We start from the raw sequence: 23,064 nt of genomic DNA on the forward strand, positions 1-23,064 counted from the left end.
CTGCAAGCTAAATAATATCTTCAGTCAGTGGAGTGTAATGGCTTGTTTGGTCAGCCATCAACACGTTCAGAATCTCCAATGAATGAATGCTATAAGCAAACGGCTATTTCATCTAGTATGATCCTAATGGTAAAATTGTTAAAATAAATTTCCATAACTTGCATTGAAGTAATTTTATAGGATAAAGTAACACAATGAGTTTGACATCAGTATATTGCTGCTGAAGAGAGCAATAAGTCAATAGGTAACTTGGAAGTAGAAAACTTTCAGAGCAGGGATTCCCAAGCAATGTTCCATAGACCATATATTGCACTAGTTCTCCTTGTGTCTAGCACAGAATGGATTGAGAGGTAAGATAACGTAATCAACTTATTTTTTTAAAGGACAAAATGCACTGTGCATGGGCAAAACTACATACATACTTTCCTAATACTCATTTTCCATGTAAGTAGTTCTTGTAGTTGTTAAGGCATGTTGTGTGATTCTGAATGTGAGGGGTGATGGGTCTGTACATTTGCAGCCACCAGAGGAAGTATTCGTAAGACAACATCTCTGTTGTGATGTGGCTTACAATATGAAGATGTCTGGGAACCAATGTACGAAGTATAAATGTCTTCTCATGGGCAGTGAGATTATGAAAAAGCTATTTTGACAACCATACAACACTAGAGATGATGTTTTATACCTGAAGATGTACATAGTATAGCCAACACCAAGCATTCAAAAATAATGAATCAGGCCCTCAAAAATTATGAGATAAAAACAATCGTCGTCTTTAGTTTAAAAAAAAAAAAAAAAAGTCCAGATAAACATTTTGGGTATGCTCCGGTGACTTTTTATGCTTGTTTCTAGTCCTCATGGTAATGGGGAAAAATGTTAATGTAAAAATCTGAGCTTTCACATGACTTCAGAAATTGAAATTTTAAGAAAAATGTCTACTGACCTTGCATTGCACTCCTGGTCAATAGTGAAGAGCAAAATTGAAGTAGGTAAAATACAGAATTGGAGCTCAAGTTCTCATCATAAAAAGTGAAATACCAAGTAATGTGAGATTTTTTTTATAAAATTGTGAGAGTTAGAAGCTGGGGTACACAGTGCTGCCAAGTATTTTAAGTTAGTAACTTAGTTTTCTGAATTAGCTTTTAAGATGTTTAATCCGTGGGTGTTGGGAAAGGATAGATTTTGCTGGAACTGTTCAGTGGAACATCATAAATGATCTGGAAAAAAGGGTAAACAGTGAGGTGGCAAAGTTTGCAGATGATACAAAATTATTCAAAATAGTTAAGTCTGACTGCATAGAGTTACAAAGGGATCTCACAAGAATGGGTGACGGCAATAAAATGGCAGATGAAATTCATTGTTGATTAATGTAAAGTGATGCACAGTGGAAAGTATAATTCCAACTATATGTACAAAATGGTAGGGTCTAAATTAGCTGTTATCACTCAAGATAGAGATCTTAGAGTCATTGTGAATAGTTCTCTGAAAACATCTGCTCAATGTTCACCAGCAGTCAAAAAGCTAACAGAATGTTAGGAACCATTAGGAAGGGGATAGATAATAAGATGGAAAATATAATAATGCCACTGTATAAGTTCATGGTACACCCACATTTTGAATATGGTGTGCAGTTCTGGTTGCCCCATCTCAGAAAAATGTATTAGAATTGGAAAAAGTACAGAGAAAGGCAATAAAAAGATTAGGGGCATGGAACAGCTTCCATATGAAGAGATATTAAAGAGACTAGGACTGTTCATCTTGAAAAAGAGATGACTAAGGGGGAGATATGATAGCGGTCTATAAAATCAAGAATGATGTGGCAAAAGTGAATAAGTGTTATTTACCCCTTCTCATACCTCAAGAGCCAGGTGTAACCCAATGAAATGAATAGGCAGCAGACTTAAAACAAACATAAGCAACTACTTCTTCATACAACACACAGTCAACCTGTGGAACTTGTTGCCCGGGGATGTTGTGAGGGCCAAAAATATAATTGGATTAAAAAAGGAATTAGATAAATTCATGGGATAGTCCATCAATGTCTTTTAGCCAAGATGGTCAGGGATGTAGCCCTATGCTCTAGGTGTCCCTATATCTCTGACTGCCAGAACCTGGGCTTAGACAATTGGGAATGAATCATTGGATAATTGCTTGTTCTTTTCATTCCCTCTGAAGCATTTGGCTCCAGCCATGGTCGGAAGACAGGATATTGGGCTAGATGGACCATTCGTCTGACCCTGTATCGCCAATCTTATGTTCTTAGCATTTCACTGGTGGTAAAGAGCTTAGCTTCTCACCAGCCAGTTGGAATTGAAAATTGAAGAATTGAAAGAATTGAAAGTTACGTGCATGAGTTACTGTAATAGCACTTCTAAATAATGGGGAATCCTGAGTGGCTCATATGATGATGATTTATAATACTGTCCAATTTGTCAACATTCAGGTACAACAGGTATTTGCATATTTTAATCTGACAACTGTTTCCATTTATTGTTTTGCCAATTAAATGTGTACAACTGTCAACAGCAGCTTGAGAATGATGATCACTGAAAATATCAGAATACAAGAAACAGTCTAACCATAGCATCTGATTTCTGGGACATACATTTTTATTGAAAAATTCTGGTTACAATTGGAGAACATATTATTTGGAGCAATGTGATATTGGTATCTACGCAAAATACCTTAATGAAATGTTTAGAATGTCTGTGACAAATCAGTCTGAGTCACATCTTTGATGTGGAAAGTTAAGTTACTCATGGAGATGGTTTATAGGTCTGCTTTTTCAGGATGCTCAGCATCAATTGAAATTAATGAGTTGAAAGCACTCCTAATCTCACAGTAGATGCTGACACCTCATCTGATTGGACCAGGCTGTGCTGCTCTTTCCTGAGTAATGAAGGCAGAAATCTTTTCAGTCACATGACAAACTCTCTGAATTATGCTCTGAAGGAGGGGATGGACTAAGTCAGTGGTGCTGAACTTTTCCAGACTACTGTACCCCTTTCAGGAGTTTGATTTGTTTTGCGTATCCCCAAGTTTCACTTCACTTAAAAACTACTTGCTCATGAAATCGAACATAAAAATACAAAAGTATCACAGCACATATTACTGAATAATTGCCTACTTTCTCATTTTTACCATATAATAAAATAAATCAATTGGAATATAAATATTGTACTTACATTTCAGTGTATAGTAGATAAGAGTAGTATAAACAAGTAATTGTCTGTATGAAATTTTAGTTTGTACTGATTTTACCAGTGCTTTTTTTGTAGCCTGTTGTAAAACCAGGCAAATATCTAGATGAGTTGATGTACCCCCTTGAAGACCTCTGAGTACCCCCAGGACTAGGCGTATCCCTGGTTGAGAACCACTGGACTAAGTCATAGACTTCTTGAACTGGTTCCACTCCTTTTCCTACTTGTACTGCATCCATTTTTGACCAATGCCTTCTGTTAAACATCCCAGGTTGGCTCGAACTACAGAAGCCAAATATTTTTTCACCATTCAGGAGACCGAGAATTGGCCTTTGAACTGAATAAAAATAATAGCAAGTATTTAAAAAAATTTTAATGTGAAGGCTATGATTCTTTCAAAGTTTTGTTTTTAAATAATACTAATAATTACTATTGATAAAAATGTTTCAAAGGACTTTTTTTTTCAAGAAATGGAGGATGTATGTCAACAGATGTGCTTGTAACCTGTATCACCATATATAGTAGTACTACTGAGAACAAAATAAAGGCGTTGAATTATTGCATGCTAAAGTGAAAAAGCAGAGATAGGGCAATCAGTAAAACAATGGAATTATACTGTGTGAAATTATATATATTTTGCATTATTTTAAACATAATTGCAGCCTGTTATTAAAGTCATCCTAGTTACCTGATGTTGGCTACTCACAAATTTGTTGCAAATCTCATGTTTGATGTCTTTTTTTAAATGTTGTTTTCTTGGAGTTGGGCAACTGAGAATTTAAAGAGAATTTCTAACCCTCATGGTTGCAGAGAAACCTTGAAAGCACCTTAAAGGCACAGAGACTAAAAGGCAAATAAAAAAAAAACCCACACTTTTATTTTCTTTAAAAAAACAACAACAAAAAAACCCCAAAAAACAAACAAAATTTAAGGTCTGACTCATTACTTTTGAATAGTTGAGGTTGGCAATATCGGTTGTATATCCCATCTGTAAGATAATTCCTGTACAGGAAATTTGATAATAGAATGGCTAGCAGTTATTTATTAGCTCCCATAATAACTATACTGTGATAATTTAATGTTTACTAAAAAGCCTATGAAACTGGAACAATAGAAAAAGTAACTACAAATGGAGTAACAGAACAGAAAACCTAGAGTAACCAGATGTTATGAAAAGGTGTATTACCACCTTCTCCATTCTTTATTGTACTCACATTTCACATTGACATAAAATTAATATATTATTTTGTAAAGTAGAGAACTATTACAGAACTTTTCATGGTCCTCCTTTTTGAAACAAGAGTTGCTCTCTTGGAACATTGGGAGATAAGTGTGTGCATTGTAAGCATACATTTGTGCATATTCAACATTATCTATCTGTATGTAGTAAATCTTACGTCTGTGTTTGTAAATAGTAATAATTTCTGAATTACCTTCAGACTTGGTTTTGTTCTTCAGAACCTGTGACTAAGGAAACATTTCCCAGTCTTCTTCGTTCAAAAATGCGTTGTGTACAATGCAGTATGTGATGCTTAAATAATGTATAAATTAGATTGGACAGGAGCTGTCTGTCAGATTTATTAACTTTGACCCTTTCTCTCATTATAAAGATGGTTTGATAAATATTTAATTGGCCCTTATAGATTTTTGACAGTTGGGTTCCTGGAAGCGTAGGTAGGTAGGTAGGTAGGTAGGTAGGTTGTGTGTGTGTGTGTGTGTGTGTGTGTGTGTGTGTGTGTGTGTGTTATATACCTAATTAACAAAAGTCACTGAGTTACTGGGAGTCAGCCTTCAAGGACATAGTTTGTTTTCTGGAATAGTAATTTTAAAAAAATCATACATACTTTACTTGTACGTGGCCCCTAGTGTGAAATACACTAGTAGGTCTTCAAATAGTATCACATTTTAAAATGGTAATATTAAGAATTCATCTGTAATAGTACCATTTTCTTTTCTGTCTTTTGAGCAAGTGGCCAAAATGATGCCATTTGGGTAAAATACCTGTCATGCCACTCTGCACAGTGAACATAACTCTTCCAGAGTGGTGTCAGCAGGGACAAAAAGGCTGAGTTTGCAGTGGTCTTAATAAGATGCAATGAAGAAGGAGGAAGAGAATGTTCCTAGAGTCAGATAGGGGTCTCCTGCCAAGCTGTCTTTCCCTTTAATTCCATAAAACACTGCATATTGCACTCATTGCAAATTCTGGAAGTGGAGATAGAAAACTAAGTACGTGACATTTTGAAATATTGTCTTTGAAACTTGTTGTGTCCCTTTCATTCATTGATTTCCCATTTAAGAAATTTGTAGGAGAAAAACAAATTTGAGTAAAATTCATTGGGCTAAGATGAGTTGTTAGAGCAATATAATACCCCTCCCTTTCCTTAGGTGAGAGTAGTTCTGCTTTTATTAAGAATGCTATACATCTTTCTCTGTGTCATAGAGCTGTATAAATCACATGGCAAATGGACCAAGTAAATCAGGAACCTGTTAAAAAGCAATATGGATGCTCTAAACACTGACATTTAAGTCTTATTGGCTCACTGGATAGCTTCATTCATTTTTATGGCTATTTTCAAGGAGATAATTTCAGTTGGTTTTGTTTCCCTCATTTTCAGTCAGTACACTGTGGAATGGTGGTTTGTTAAGTGGATTTTATGTTCTGAACATTGTTAGGTTATGCCCAGGAAGCTATAACTTTATTACGTGGTGGTCATGGGATTAGTTTCCCTAAATTGTAAAATAGCTGACCTTTTCAAAGCAAATGTATAGACACTTTGGCAAAACAGATACAGGGCTACAGATATGGAAGGAATTCCACTTGGCTAACATTGAATAAATATTTGGTGCTTTTTACTTCAGAATCTGGAACGGAGTGAACCTCCTTGAGCAGGATGCTTTAAGAAGTGTTAAGGTTAATTTGTAACTTCTTATCCTTTTCATAATTGGTTTCAACATAAGGACACCACTATGAATGTTTTCTTATGTCTATCTGAGAATGTGCTCAGAGTAAAATTTTCTTGCATGTTCACATATTGTCTTTCACTGGCAACTAAAATAAATTCATGGGGAAGATCACTACTTTAGATGAAATTTTAATTTGCAAAACAAGCAGGTGCAAGCAATTGAGGGGGAAAAAACCTCAAAACCCTAGATTTTCCTAATGTAGACAGCTTCCTGATCCTCTTCTTTTAAGAATCCCTGAATCTGTTGGCTTATTGTGTATGATCTGTTACCCATTCACAAATAATTTTTGTCCTGTCTTGTTCATTAAAAATCTGTTTATATAGTAAAACATTGCTTCCTTAAATTAATTAATGCTATCAGTGAAATCGTGCAGGTATTTATAGACCATGGAATCAAGGTTGTAAGTTTTGGGGTTTTGTTAAAATTCTTTTGGTACAGGCCTCTGAAATGTACAGGTTCACAAAGTTATTTTGGATAGAGCAGCAGATTATGGAGTCACTTTTCCTGGCACCTGTAATATATATTTAAGAGAAATTGACTGTCTTTATAAGATTAGCATGCTGTCCTTAATCAGTTTATATCTGTAGCTTATTAAATATTACAGTTTTTAATGTAGTGTAGGCTCCTCTTCCAAGCCTAAAAGTGTATTCTAGCAGAAATTACAATATTGTTCACAGATCATTCACATAGATGGAGCCTCCTATAAAACTAGCATGGTAACTTCAAATAGGAAAAAAAAAATCAGAATGCTTGGTTGTTAGAGAGGAAGAATGTTCTAGGATTTTATGAACAATACAGGGTTTTAGGAAACATTGGTTCTGTAACTGGCTCACCTGCAGAACTGCTGTGTTATTTTGGTCATGTTACATTATCTCTCTGTCTTAGTTTACTTGTCTATAAAACGAGAATATCTACCTTCCTCATAAGCCTATTATAAACATTAAATACAATTTATACTTTACAAAGTATTTGTATGGAAGGTGCTATAAAGTGCAATGAATTAGTTGCTGTCTCACTAGCAGCAAGTAGCTATTGTGTTACTAAGAATGTGTGTGATGAAAGTCTGAGAGGTATAGAATATTGGAGTTGGGCAAAGGGGAGGATTTTTAATATACAGTCTCTTTGCTGATTCTCTTTGCTCTCTAGTTGCAGTACCATGCAGGGCTAGCATCTGGCCTTTTGAATCAACAGTCCTTGAAACGTTCTGCCAACCAGATGGGAGTATCTGCAAAACGGAGACCGAAAGCCCAACCTACAACCCTGGTTTTACCACCTCAGTAAGTAATGGAACATTTTTTGAGAGTTCCTATTGCATAGTGTTTTTTATTTTTAATTTAAAAAAATTAACCATGTGATTTTAAGAGGCTTTTGCTGTGGGCTTGCTTTGTAGAGGAGTGATACCAGTGATTGGATTGGGACTGTTGGTACCCTGAAAACAATGTATTGCTGCCTTTTGTTCTTGGAGAATGTTACTTTGGACTCAACAACAAAATCTGAATTACATGAATTCTCCTTTCCAGTTGGCCTTGAAAGTCTTTTTTACAAGATCAAATTGACATTGAAGCAAGATTATTCACTAACTGATCAGTGACTAGGTAGGAGTTTTGTGTAGGTCTTTTCAGAAAGTCCTAAATAACTGGAGCCAAAAAGTCTTTGGTGCGAGTATTTTCCTGACAAATGCCTGTTCTGAGTCCATCTGTTCACCATATGTTAATTTTTCATTGGATTGAAACCTCCTTTACAGGTGACAAACAATTATGAGGACACCTAGAAAATGTTTAAGGACATAAACAACAGCACTCTAGGCAATCTGTGTTGTGATGCCAGAAACATAGAGACACCCACAACTAGGCTTATAAATAAGTAAACTGCTTAAAATATTTAGTTACATATAAGAAAATTCTTATTATAGTAGGAAATGAAGTGTTAAGCAGTTATTCAGGATACTGAACATCCTTGTAGCTGGTATAAATGGACTACTGCCTTTTACGTAGAACAAGATCCATTGACGTATAAATCCTTTACTGACTGTGGAGTTTTTAGTATAATCAGTGTCCCTGTTGTCACTAGAGTCTGCGGCACAGAGTCTGCGCTGGACACAAAGGAAATCCAAGCTTTTTAAAGATAAAATGAAATGAGAACAGAATGCAATCAGAAGAGATTTTTCCTTATATAGTAACTTTAAACAGTTGTTAATTCAAAAATCTATAAACTGTAGTATCTCCTTACCAATATAGCAAAGGTAAGATGATTGAAAAGGCTGCTTTAGCAAAATTGCACGATTTAGGGCCAAATATTACTCTGTTATATCTGTATAACAGCACTGACTTTGGACTGCGGTGGTAACGTGGATAGAGTTTGGTTGAATGTGTGTATTTCTTTGGCAGAGGTGTCAAATTTATTTGGTAGAGAGAGACAAATTCAATTTTTAATCATGGTTCATGGGCCAGAATATTGTGTTGCCAATTCGCACAATTTTATTGTGGGTCATGTGATATTTGGTGTTTTTCCTCAAAGCTCCAGCTTCTGAAATCCTATGATTGGGAGAATCTCAGCTTACTTTTTTAAAATCATGTTTCTAACCTTTATGGTTGCAGAGGAAAGCCTGAAAATGTGACCAAAATATATCATTGGTAGAATAGAGCTTTAGTGTAGTAACTTAACTTCTAGTTACTGTCATTACTTGTTGTTTGTTCAGTACCTTATTGCCACGTTCATCATCACTCAAGTGGAAAATATGCTCACTTTAAGGATCAGCTGTATATCTCTTCCCCCTCCCTTCCCCAACACACCCCTTCTTTCTTCTTCATTCACCTTTCTGTTCTCTCCCTTTTCCCTGTTCTTGTGTCACTTCTCCTTTCTTCTTTTTGAATTTCCTTCCCTGCATCAATCTGTAATTCCCACTTTCTTACCCTTAGGCTTTACTCCCATTTCTACCCCATGCTATCACTAAATAAGCAGTGAAAAAGTTAATGTTTACTCTTTCTATCATTAGGCTTTAGAATCAACATGCCAATGAGATTATTGGTAGGCAGGGGGAAGAAGTTCACCTCTTGCGGGCTGTCTGCCACACTCAGATAGTACTGCATCAGTTATATTTGATGCATGTTTGGAAGGTTTTCTTCTCAATCATGAGTAGAGCCCTGCGCGGGTACAAAACTTGTATCTGCATCTGATCTGCAAATATGGTCCACAGATATCTGCAGATTTGCAGGGCTTTAATCATGAGGGCTAGAAACATTTTTAGTGGATGCTGGGTGTATGCAGTTTCTAAGCATTTCATATTAACCACATAAATTCATGACAAGGGTGGGATCTGTCCAGTAGGCTGAATGTCTAACTCCTTTGGCCAGTGATGAAAATAGAATTGTGGCAGATTAAGACATGTCTGAATTGTTGGCAATTTGAAAGATGCAGTTGTTTGAAAATGCGGCTGGCATAAAAATATCACCCTGGGAACATCTCTTATTCAGGTTCCTTCCTGCTTGTGATTAGTGATTCAGGGCCAACAAAATAGATTGCAGCAATTGAAGGATTATTGAGATAAAAGGGTACATTATTAATATTTTCCAGTTGCGGTGAGAAAGCACACAGAGGAAACTAGCTTTCCAGGTGCCCAAATGTTCATTTTGAGTAAGCTTTTTTTGCAAAACTATGTTGCTTGTTTGGAGATCAGTTGATGCCTCAGTTGTTGTATGCATATTGTATAAGCACATGCTGTGGTGCTGTTGCAGACAATCGGCAGTAGTCCTGGCTTCTTTAATAGTGAACACATAATTGCATTTCCATGGCTTAAGATGACTACATGTTGGGCTACATTAATTAATCAATATTTGATCCGCTTGTTCTGTCTGATATTTTTGTATTTGACAATCCCATTGTTATGTTTAGTCTGACATCTTGTATCAAAGTATAAAAATGGAGTGACAAATGAATTATATTGTCCCAATGGTACTACAGTTTCATGGCAATAATGATGAGCTCTCCCTTCTCATTTTTCCTCATTCCTCATAACAGCAGAAGCAACATGAGAAGAATCTTCAGCACAAACAAGATGTGCCCTTGAAAAGGCTTTTTAGGGAGTGAAGAACTCTTCCACCTCTTTGCTATCATTTATGGCATGGAAATTCAGATATCTTGGATCTATTGTGTATCTGAAAATAATGAGTGTATTTTTAGTTTGGCAAATATTCTTGTTTCATCAAAAATATTAAATTAAGTTGCAGGTCTTTAGTAGCATTGTCTTTATGGTTTCAGTATCAATTAAATGTTGTTCAGCGCAGTAGCATTACCTAAAGATTTTCTTAGAGCAAGGGGAGATAAAACTAGCTCTGCACTTCAGCATGTTGTTTCAGGGCAGCAAGTCTAAATTGGAACAAACAGTAGCACAGCAGTTTGTTTATTTGGCATATGCAATTCGGTCAAGCCAAGCCACAGTGCTTATCAACGATGTTCAAGGCATGAAAACCTCCAGGAAGGTTGTCATTTTGCAGCCCTCAACAATATCAGTGTCATGGTTTGTGGCTGCCTGCATTGGCATAGTGGACTGTCTCTAAAATGCCATTGAAATTCTGCTGCAGCACAAATTTCATATCCAGTACAAAACTGGTTCAGAAGGCTCCATTGCTTTCAAGGTAAATCTAACCCAGGTTGATGTTGAGTGCGGGTCTGAGACAAGATAATTATTTGTCACTTTCTCTGAGGACCATGAAGCTTGGAATGCATCCTTTACCATAAATCCCTCATTCAGTAAACTTATCCACAATGGCTGATGTGAAGGTAGATGACCATGTGGTGGATTAAACAAGTCTTTATTTAATGGTAGATGTGGCATGTCATCTAATTTCATCACGAACTTTGCTGTGCTTTCCTCTCTGTGGACACTGGGCAGAGCAATATTGCAGAGAACCAGGAACCATGGTAGAGGAGTAGATTTAAGTGTGCCTGAAATAATGTGCATGGTGGAATTAAGTTGTCAATCATCTTTGTGTGAAACGTATGAGCCCATACTGTAATGCAATACTCAGTCTTCCTCTTGATATCAAGCATCACTGACGACAATAATGGGCCATAGCCACCATATCTGTATTCAGAACACTCTCAGGTATGTCAAAGGAGTGTGACTGAGTGCTGAGGCATATGTCGTTTGCATAAACAAACTTGCAAGACCCGGTATATGGTAGGTCATTCGAAGACAAGTTGAATAATGTTGGGTATAATACTGATCCTTGCAGGAGGCCGTTTTTCTGATGCCTCCAAGCCCTTGTTCTAGTATGAATATGCATGCGGAAATGGCAATTTCTCAAAAACAGAGCCATTGTACATACTACCCAACTTGGTATAGTTGTTGAAAGTTCACCAAAAGGCTGTGTGCCAACTGTATCATACGCTGTGTTCAGGTCAAGGAAAACTGAACCGGTCTTCAGCTTATGTTGGAATCCATTTTCGATTAAAGTTGTAAGTGCCAGCATTTCCTCACATGTACTACGACTGTGGCGAAAACCAGCTTGCTATGTGCCAGCATGCCTTCCACAGATGATGAACTTTTTTGCAAAATCAGATGCTCAAGCACCTTAAAGCAGACACTTAGAAGACTTAGGAGTGAAATTGGTCTGTACCTTGAAGGCAATTGTGGCTCTTTCCCAGGTTTCAACAAGGCAATGACATTTGCTTGGTGCCAGATTCTAGGCAGTCTGGATTCCTGCAAAACTGTGTTGAAAAACCAAACAAAAGCCATTCCCAAGCGCGAGAGCCCAGATGTTTCATGAATTCAGGTGCAACTCTATCATACTTTGGAGCAGTACCTGATGCAGTAATTGATGTCAGACTGAAAAGGAATTCTAGGAAACTATCTCCGTACGTCTCAAGAAGTAACACGGATAATGACATGGGTAAAGAATCTTCTGAAGGCCTTTCATGCAGATTTCCCAGATTGACATTTCATTATTTAAACAAATGGCCTTCAGTTCAGTCACTAATAGGGAATAGAGAATACCACTGAAGTTTTTTTTCTGGAGAAAACTGTGTGTAACATTTTTGGGGTTGATATTTGTTCATGTTATGCTTTTAACAGGAATCTTGCATTTTAAGAAATCACCTTTGTAGTCTATATCTGCAATTCACTGTTGTGATGGCGAGGCTGACGTATCCTAAAGATGAATTACATCCAATTAGTTAGTAGCAAATAGAGCAGTTACCTTCCCTTGTGAAGTTGGCAATTCAAAACTTGAGTCTCCCAGATGTGGTGGTGCAATGCACTACAGCACATCACAAATAGCCTCACTATTATCTCAGGGTTTCTAAACTATTTTAGGAAGCTATTTTTCAACCAGAACCTATTACACATGCTCTTATACCTAGCACCAATATATTTACTCAATAACCCCTTAAGTCTTTTAAATCCTTTCCGTTCTGAACTGCATATCAGGAAGCTTCTGAATATGCCTCTCTAGTGCAGGCCAGTTAGATAGGCAGAACTGCAAGGTCTCAATGCGTGGATGAGATGATGATATAGGAAAGAAAGTTTAGATTTATTAGGAACTGGAAAACCTTTTGGGAAAGTGGGAGCCTATATGGGAAGGATGGGCTCGACCTAAACCAGAATGAGACCGGGTTGCTGGCTCGTAAAATTAAAAAGGTCGTAGAGCATTTTTTAAACTAAGCGCTGGGGGAAAGTTGACGTGCAGAGAAGCATGTGGTTTGGACAGAGACGTCCGTTAGGGGAGGGTCTATTAATGGAGATTCTCTATATCCTAGTAAGGAGGAGACGATGGAAGAGGATAAAATATGGGTAGAATCTGGTGCGAAACAGTCAAATGAAAAACTGTCCCATTCAATTACATCACATAATGGCAGACAGCTAAAAAGTGACAATTTTTAAGTGCTTATATACAAATGCTATAGTCTAAATACTAAGATGGGTGAACTTGAGTGCCTCATATCAAATGAGGATACTGATATAATAGGCATCACAGAAACTTGGTAGAATGAGGATAATCAATGGATATGACCTAGTATGGCCATTCTTATGTTTATGTTCTTAAATTTAGCTGATTAAAATATAGAATATTTCATTTGTTTGAGTAAATGTTATTAGAAAACTGCCAGTAGAAAGCAGTAGTAATCTAAAATATTTTTCCTAGTGGAACAAACAAGTGCAAGGAAAACAGAATTGGTAGATTATTCATAATTTTTGACAACATAAAGTGTTTGGGCAGAGAGGGGTTATTCTTAATTACTCTTAACAGATGCACATATTGAAGCATCAGTATTACTTATATGTGATGGGTTTATGAATTTGACTGAGGATGGGTATTATTGTCAGAAGGTGAAGGTTTCTTATCTGTTTAAAAGGAGAAACAACCATGCAGCCATCATTTATTTCTTAAATGAAAAGCATGTGCTTGTACAAACTTCCAGTAGTCCCTACACTTAAAAGGCAGGCTACATACAAAATGAAGTGGCATGTAAGTGTTGCCAGTTCTTTGAATGGTTGCAAATATTTATTCCACTCAGGTGTGTGAAATGGGTGTTCCATCCATTTTTCTAATTTCCTGGTGAGTATATTTTTTTAAGGGGATAGTCCATCTCTTGCTTCTTGTTACAGAAACAGCACCATTGTTGGCCCTTAATACAGCATTAGCTGCCTTCATGGGTTTTCCATTTGAGCCCTTGGCAACCTGCTCTCTAGGCCTTTTTTTCCAAAATGTACCTTTTCTTATAGCCAGAACTTCCTCAAGCAGGGTGAGTGGAGTTGCAGGCTCTCATGGCAGGACTTACCTATACACAGTTTTTCAAGGATAAGGGTGATCCTAAGGCATCATCCAAAATTTGTCTAAACTGGTATCATGACTTCACCTTAACCAAACAATGTATTAACCTGTATTCTTTCCTGAACTGCAATACCATGGAACAGCTCCTTCCTACACTGAATGTGAGACAAAGTTTGGGCTCTACTCAGAGAGGACTAAACTCTTTAGTCATTCATCTCAACTCTTTCTTATGCAGATCAAGTAAAGGCAGTGGACAATTTTTAGGTTGATTACTTCCTCCGTTACAGCAGCATATAGAGTACCTCAGTCTACACCACCTCAGAGACTGCTAGCTCATTCAGCAAGGGCCTAAGCTGCTTTGGTCTCATTCCTCAGTGCTGTTCCTATATTAGATATTTGCAGAGCAGTTACCTGGTCTTCAGTGAATACTTTTACCAAACATTATGCAAACTTTGGGAAGGTGGTTTTACGATCGTTCTTGAGTGAGTCTCCAGGCCCCACCTCTTCCAAGTGCTGCTTGTGAGCCATTTGAGTGGACTCCACTTCTGCAACAACTTGAAGAAGGAAAAAAATGGTTACTTACCTGTACTGTAACTTTTGCTGTTCAAGATGTGGGTGCAGTTGCGTATTCTATCCACCGTTCCCTCTGTATTGGCATCATTAGTCTTGGATTCTGGTGTGAAGGAAGTGAGGGGGGCGGGGGGGTTGGTGAAGCGCTACCTTTACATAGCCAGGGAAAGGGCTACAGGGCGAAAGGATGTGTGTGCCTCTCTTTTGCTGTTAAGCAAAGTTACCTGACTTGGGCGCACTTGATGTATGAACCCCTGAGTGGAATGCACATCTGCACCCATGTCTCAAAGAACAATAATTACAGTGCAGGTAATGCTTTTGTTCTGCTATAGGTTCATTCTTGACAAGAGACCTCTACTTTGGTTTGCTTTCCAGTAGCAAATTTCCTTGGCAGTTGAGGGGGGGAGGAATGTTATGATGGTGGTCCATCTCTCTTCTGATAGTAGAGATCTACAAAATAACATGGCTAGTGATATGCTTCTTTCTCCTCTCCTCAGTTCTAACAGTGTTTCTCCTTGTTTTCACTAAGGAGACACATTTACTTAACAAACTTACTATCTTTCTCCTTCCTTCCCCTGAAGAAATTATGGACCCGATTTTCAGAAGTGCTGAACACCGTCAGCTCCAGGAAGACAACAGGAAGTAAGATGTACTCAACACCTCTGAAAACTAGGACCACAAGTCTGGTTTTTAAAAATCTAACAGAAAACAGTGACTCTTGTTCTGAGTTCTCTTGACATTTAAAATAATACTTGATGTGGTTAATATAAGAACTTATTTTGTATTCTTTCTTTTGGCATCATATGTTGAAAGTAAATTTTCACTCATTAAATTGGCTCCAAGGCTCCATAGTCCTGGAATCTGCACGCCTTGGCATGTGGAATTCAGTACTGCTGAAAGTAGTTAGCCTTAGGAAGGCACTCCATGCCAATGCACAGCCCTGCTGAGAGCACAGCAGACTCTCTGATGTGTTATTGCACAGCTGAGAAACAAGATCAGCATGAAAAACTCTGATATGGTGAAGACAGAACAGGGTAACCACAGTGAGCTCACTTAATTTGTTCTTGGAGTTATACTTGTTGGCAAACACAGGGTGGTCTATTAGTATTAGTGAGATTTTTTTTAAAGGTATCAAGTGCAGACTAGATCCAGTAGTTTGTATAGCTTTATAGATAATAGTTTCTCAGTACTCCACTTTAGTTCTTTCCTAGAACTGGAACAGTAGCTAAAGTTTTAAAATTATTCCTAATATAGGGATTGAGATTCTCACCATTTTGGGCGTTTAGAGTCTTCCATTATGACATTCATAATATTGGGAAATAGGTTTTTATTTTCTCAGAACTTTGGCTCATGACTCAATTGACAGAGAGGCCTGAGTATAAATGAGGAGTAAAGTTTTTGTGTGTGTGTTTTTTGTTTTGTTTTTTGCGTTAGGGCTTTTTATGTTACACTAGAATATAAAAGTTTCCGATATATTTCCTAAACTGACAAAAAAAGCATCTGAACTAATTAGGTGAAAGTTCCTGTGAATCTAAATTCAGGCCTTTAATATGTTTTGTATGAAACAGGACCAGGAAAATGACTCCTTTAAATAAAAAAAGACATCTATAAAATTGCTCAAGAAATCTAACGTGCACAACCAAAAGCCATGAAAATAGTTTCTTTAATCTTTGTCTTAATTCAGGGAATTGTAGAAAGAACATGGCCCAGTGGGATCTGTCAGTTACACCCTTTCTCACTAATGTCTGCTCCTCCTTAAACTTTTCTCCTGTGGGTGCATAACTGCAGCACTTTGTACACACATTAATAGGAGAAAACACCTCTGTGTGGGCCCCTCCAACTAAGATGTCAGTTGGGGGATGGAGGCTCTAGAAACTCCTTCACTGCCTCTCCTTAAAGGTTGAGGAGTTCATGTCTGTGGGGCCCTCTGCATGAAATTGAACAATCAACAGCCCACCATTCAAACAGGCAACATTAATGTTTTTGTAAGCCAAAAGAAGTGGTTTGCCTATCAGATTTAGATTTAATTTTCTCATAAACTAAACTATATAAGGCATTCTCACTTTGTTACATAAAAATGAAAATAAAACCTTGAATATCTTTGAAATCATTCCTCTTTCATCACTTACTGCTCAGCCTGAGTATTCTCTGTCTTGGAGATTTTGGGAGTTGCCCATCTCCCACCTAACTGGCTATTTAAGCCCTTGTGCCCATGGCAAGTCTTAGGATGGTTTCCAAAGTTCATCATCATATCAGACAGTCTTTCTCCCCATCCTGCCTTATTCCCAAGTAATCCTTTTCAGGTATCTGCATGCAATAGGTGTACATGCATTCCTGCATCCTCAATGAATCTAGGGAGAAGAAGGTCCTTTGATGTTATGCAGCTTTCTTTCAAACGCTTAATTCACTGGCTCAGCAGAGATCTCTTTGTCTGGGCTTAGAAAAATAAACTTACAGATATCCATAACTCAGTTTTTACCTTTCCTTTGTTCCGTATTACATATCACTTATTGACATGCCAGTTCTTCTTTCAGTGTGTCAGTGTTTTTATCAGCTTTAATTGTATTTATTTTTTCACACAATGCACAATTAAGCTGTGGAACTCACTGCAATGGAATGTTGTGTTAGCCAAAAGTATAACTAGGTTCAAAAAACCAATTAGATAAATTCATGGAGGTAGGTTCGTCAATGGCTAATAGCCATTATAGTCAGAGAGGCAACCCCTTGCTCAGGGCAGCCCTGAACCTTTCACTGTCAGAAGCTGGGAAGGAAGACGAGGGTAGGTCACTCCAACTACCTTGTTCTGTACATTCTTCTGAAGCTCTGGTACTGTCAGAGACAGGATAAACTTGGTGGAACATTGGTCTAACCTAATATGGCAGTTCTTATGTTCTTATCAAAGCATAGCCTTTATATTTTTATATATATTTGAAAGTTATAACATTTTATCTTATTTATTCAGGCTTCAAATGGCTCATTTGAACCATTTCTGTCTTGAGGAGATACATTTTAAATGCTTAAATATATATTTTTAAATAGTCAATAATTTGTATGTAATATACTAAAACGCATTACTGTGTTTTTATCTGTTAACTAAAAAGTGTCTGCACATATAAACTGTGTTCGTAGTGATTAAATGTGCCAGAATAGATTAAATGGAACCTATCATGTGTAAATCTTTATTTTCTAACCTAGTTATTAGTGACATGACTATGAAAAATTCTAATGGTCAGTTCTGCCAGTGTTTCTTGAGGGGCAAGTTAGTGACTTCTTTCATTATTTTACAGCATAAACATTGTCTTGTTTACTTCATAAACTTGGGGCCTTCCTTACTGAAATAAAAAGCAGCTGATTTTTTTATTTATTTGTTTAAGAAGTTTTAACAAGTTTACAAATCATATGTAAATATCAGAAACAAATCAATAATTACAAGAGTTACCTTTTGTTTAGATACTTCATACAGTAATGTAGTCATTAGAGCTTTCTGTCTTCCGCCTGTTTTGCTGGGTAAGTGGTTGGTGTTTTAATTTTTCCATAACCATAACTTTCCTATTTCTTTCTGAACCATTCCTCCACAGTTGGGCTATTTTACTTTTTTCCAGTGAGAAGCTACCAATAGCCAAGCAGCTACTAGCAGATGAGAGATTAATTCTTTATTTTCTCATGTGTTACCATTTCCACTAGGAAGCCACAGTAGGCAGCAATTTGTGATATTTGATTATAGATTGCATCGCAATACACTCTGAGTGGACATGCCCAACATCTATGCATAAAATCTCTTCTTTTAGACAATTTCTCCAACATTTATCTCCATTCAGTCTCTTGCTCTATTTTGTGGTGACTGATGTGAAGTATCATTGAAAGAATATCTTAAAGATACAGAATATTTGGAACAGCTAGCCCAGCTGCTTAATGGGTCTGTACAAGTATATGCAGCCACTCTTGATCTTTTCTTGTTCCATATATATTCTAAAAAATTTTTTTGTATTTCAAAAACAGATTCTTTCCTACATGATAAAGATTGTCTAAGCTGATAAACTTTTATAGGGTTTTAAGGACAGAAGAGACCACTATGATCATCTGACCTCTTCCATTATACAGGTCATAAAATTGCTCTCAGTAATTCCTGGATTAAGCTCAATAATTTTAGATTCCCTGCTACTTGTGACAGCTAATTTATAAATACTTGGGAAAAGGAAGATTTATAATGGAAGGCCTTACATAATCCTAACTAATAGCATGAAGAGTCCTCCACCACTTATATCCTATAAAGAGGAGTTGGGTATTTAGTCTCAAGTTTAATTTTTGGAAAGGTTTCTCTTAAAACTATTCAAGAAGGAAAGAGCTAAAAGTCTGTGGCAGTAACTTCTGTTGCTATTTTGGAAAAGTCATCCAAACTTCTTTGTGCACTTCTAAACTTCTGCTTTGCCCCTACTGTCAGGGTTGTATTAAGTGACAATATTCATTAAATACCACATAGATTATATGCAATAAAGAAATAATCCTCGGGCCCATGTCTATTCTTCTCTCCAGAAGAGTTAAAGTTGAGAAAGTAATTAAAGATTAAAACATTGTTTGCATTCTGGAACATGGAGATTCCTTTTTGTACATGATGGGGAATTGCATTAATAAGGAAGAGATCAGTTTCCAATAACTTTCAATACTAGGAGCTCATTTAATATCCTCAGTGATGTTTAAGTTTCTCACGGTATTCCTTTAGCTTTACTCTTGCAAGACAGTGAAACAGCAACTGTAGAAGGATATATGCTGCTCCAATTCAGTGACCCTTTTGCTTCTAAATTAATCTTTTTTTAATATGAAAAATATTAAAAGTTAGGTCCTTGTAGTGCAAGATGGCAGTGATTTACATGGAAAGATTTAGTTACCTTTCAGTGTATAATTCTTGCACTATGTAGCTATGTCATTTACTTTAATATTTGGTGTCTTCATGAGTATGCATGGTTTGCATCATATTAAACTTTTTTTCTTTCTCATTCTCTTTGGTAAACAAACTTATTAACAACTAGCTTTCCTTCAGATGGTTTTGTGTGGAGCTATTTTTGTGCGAATTGCAGTGCAGTAACATAGGATGAGGGCACACTTTATTAATCATTAATTGGTATGCTGATATTAGTGTGTTCACAAATATTTGTGCACCTTTATTATAAATTCTGCTAATTAGATTCCTAAATCTACTCTGGAGAAGCCTAAATAGAAAGTGACTGCAAATCTTTCTGTGTTGACTATTTGACATCATCAACTTGTTAAATACCTTTTACTTTCACCAAGAGAGCTGTTACTATCCGATGGGTTTGCACTGTTTCTATCCAGAGCATTATAATAACTAGTAATTATTTTAAATATTTGTTTCATTTGCTTTGAAATAAGATCTGCAAGTGTTTTGAAAAATAAACTGAAATATTATCTAGTTTTACTGTGGCTTTTGTAAGTACCTAGTAACCTCTGCTAAAAGGCTGTTTGAATTGGCATTGTAGGCTTCTACTGGGCTAGAGAAAAATCTGCCACCAGATGCATAGAAAGCAGAACTGTGAATTTCAGATTTTGTTGTGTCCGTTAGACTTTCTAATTGGTGGACATGTGTGTATGTGTGGTGTAACCTCGTATCTGTGACCTTTCTGTGGGTGGGGGGGTGGGGAGAGGGAAATAATTTAGGAATTTCAGACTTACTATGTCCATGTGTCTATACACTACTGTACATATGGCAAATGGAACAAAGACATTTTCCTCATTGAGTCATGTTTCACATATACATCTTTCAGTAGTCAGAAGGGAATATACATATCCTTAGTATACCTTCATATCATTGATTTCATACTTGTTAAATCTGGGAAATTATCACTATTATCAAATAGCTTTTAGGAGATTAGAGAGGTTGCACTCTAAATAGGAGTCTGTAATGAAATTATAATGGTTGAGTACTTCAGTTTATTAAGGGACTCCAAGAATCACTTTTGAAAGTTTTATATTATTTCATTAAAGGAAAACAAACCTAACCACTGCTCATTGAGGAGTGAGTCACTAAGTGAATACTTCTACAGTGTCTGAAATATAATAAAAACTAATTAACAAGCAGACAGGAAGCCACCATTCTGATAGTTTCATGAAGTAAATTAGGACTGAAAATATTCAAATACCATTCACAACCACTGAAAATATGAGAGTTTTAAGTTTTGAGGTTAATTTCTATATCTTTGATCCTGTCCTGTGAAATCAGCTTTTTCAAATAGTCTTAGATAAGTGTTCTCAAACTTTTTCTTAACTGCCTCTAGTGCAATAAGTATTTGTCCTTTTTGTTCTACTCTTCCTAATTCTTTAATCTCTGCTTCCTCTCTGTTCTGTTCCCGACAGCTGAAAACAGTCCATTGTTCAGAGGCCTAACAGGGAATATGGATCTGCTAACAGTCTATTGTGTGCTTCTTGAAGTGATTTTTTTTCATTATTATTTAAATAATGAAAATCAGCCTATATATTTTATATATAGTAACCACAAACTTTTCCTTTGAGTTAATTGGTATTACTAAGCAATCAGTATTATTTCAGTGGAAAGAAAAAACAATTTTGTTCTGATTCATGAGGGATTTTAGTGGATTTGGCTTAATCAGGGTTACCCATTAACTCCTTTTCTGTATTACAGGTCTAATATATATTTTTCTGATTATCAGTTGCTTGAGTATGTTTAACACCCCCGCCACCAACAGCTACAACAAAAAGGAGAGAAGAAAAGCTCCACCTAAATTAATTACTTTGATTTCATAGTAAATAAGAAGTACATTTTGAAATCAGCTGTACTTCGTTTGTCATATCAAATGTCAATGATTTTTCTAGTTGGTTCATACTCATCACATTTAACTCAGAAACCACACATGGCTTGTGCAACGTAATTAGAGCTGTCTGAGAGACCAAAGGAAATTTTCTGACCAGAGACTGCTATGGTCGTTGACTATTCTTTTTCAGTTAAGACTGCATGTTAATTTTTTTAGTCTAATCTTGCTATGATTAGATGGTCATAACATGCTTTAAAGAGCAGATGTGAAATAATAGAAAATAGTGTGTTCCAGTTTTAAAATTTGCAAAACACTAGAAAATGTACTGTGTAAGGACCAAGTCTTGTATTGGCTGGTACTGGATGCTGTGGATATGTCTACACAGCAAAGAAAAACTTGCGGCTGGCCTGTGCCAGTCAACAGGGCTGTCGGGCTGTTTCATTGCTGTGTAGACATCTGGGCTCAGGCTGGAGGATCCCAGAGTTTTGAGCCCAGCAGTCTGCACAGCAATGAAACAGCCCTAGCCTGAGCCCCACAAGCCTGAGTTGACTGGCACAGGCCAGCAGTAAGTTTTTCTTTGCTGTGTAGATATACCCTGTGACCAAGTAGGTCTTCTCCATCACTGACTTCTGAGTTTAGGTAGCACAGTATAATACAATCAAACCTAATTCTCATTTACATTGTTAATCCACAAACCTGATACTTCTGGCAAAAATTCTGGCTATATCAATACACTTTTCAACTGAGATTTAGAGCCAGATTGTGGCTGGCCTTTACCTAAGAAAACTGGGAATGGGATGTGGAACAAGGAGCAGAAAAGGGCCTTCTGTGTGCTCTTTGGGATGTAGTTTTACCCCCAAGGGGATAAAGAGGGACAGCAAGGGGCTGGGGAGATATTGCACCCTTTTAAGGGATGTAGTAAGAAATACACACCTCTGCAGTACTGGGAACTCTGAGATTAATTCTGCCTCACTGACCTTTCCCAGGGCAATGTGGAGCGAAAGCACAATGTATTCTGGACCATGAACAATTGGTACAATCAAACTCATAATTAGTAGCATGACAGAGTGATGTCTCTTGTTTCTAAGTTTGTTATTCTATACTGTAACTATACTAAACTATAGTATGTTTACTAAGATAATATGAAGTGGTGTGCATAAAACTGAACTCTATATGTGGCAAACGTAAGTATTTGATAATTTACTTAAATATAGTAATTCCTAATAGTCTGAACCAGAGAATTTTTTTATGTACTCAGTTGCATATTATGGAGTCATAGCAACTCCATAGTTAAGAATTCAAGAATCCTGTCCTTCTGGAAAACCTTATTTTTAATCCCTTTTTACTTTCTTGAAATAAAAGTACAAACTTTCTTTGGCATAAAATTTCTAATGCTTAGTCTCAAGCCTAAAGAGAGAATTTTTTTACTGATTGAAAAAATAAAAATCAAAAGAATCATTTGAGTTTTAGAACTGTGTGTGAGGGAGACATTTATGGCAGCTGGTAACTCAAACCAGTGCTTGCTTTGAGAAATGTACACTTTTTCATACTTTTAACTATCAGAGAAGACACGTTCCATTTGAAGGTTTGAACACATCTCGGTTACAGTTAAAAAATGTAGTAATTTATTATAAGCCTGGGTAAGAGTTAGTCACAATGTGCATTTGTTGTGTATGTCTTGAGGAGAGTGTACATATCCCATTCTGAGCTGTGTGAATTGTCAGGGAGGTGTGCAAGATCCAAATAGGACTTGTATCCCAATGAATGATTCTG

General features: G+C 36.7%; 1 protein-coding gene across 7 annotated transcripts in view; it reads left to right on the forward strand.

Annotated features, from left to right (window-relative positions):
- The window catches only part of MED27 (mediator complex subunit 27), a 175,744-nt gene that overhangs the window by 56,106 nt on the left and 96,574 nt on the right, over positions 1–23,064 (forward strand). For 4 of the 7 annotated variants that reach the window (XM_067541940.1, XM_067541941.1, XM_067541946.1 and 1 more), the window contains exon 3: positions 7,311–7,441. In XM_067541940.1, the coding sequence (XP_067398041.1) occupies positions 7,311–7,441 (131 nt within the window). Of the gene's footprint in view, positions 1–7,310; positions 7,442–10,181; positions 10,398–15,087; positions 15,339–23,064 lie in introns of those variants that run through there. The other 3 variants (XM_067541944.1, XM_067541942.1, XM_067541943.1) reach the window with 3 other exon arrangements.

The sequence above is a fragment of the Emydura macquarii genome, unplaced genomic scaffold, assembly GCF_026122565.2.
Source record: "Emydura macquarii macquarii isolate MOO-44397 ecotype Brisbane River unplaced genomic scaffold, CSIRO-AGI_Emac_v2 contig_691, whole genome shotgun sequence".
Classification (NCBI taxonomy): Eukaryota; Metazoa; Chordata; order Testudines; family Chelidae; genus Emydura; species Emydura macquarii.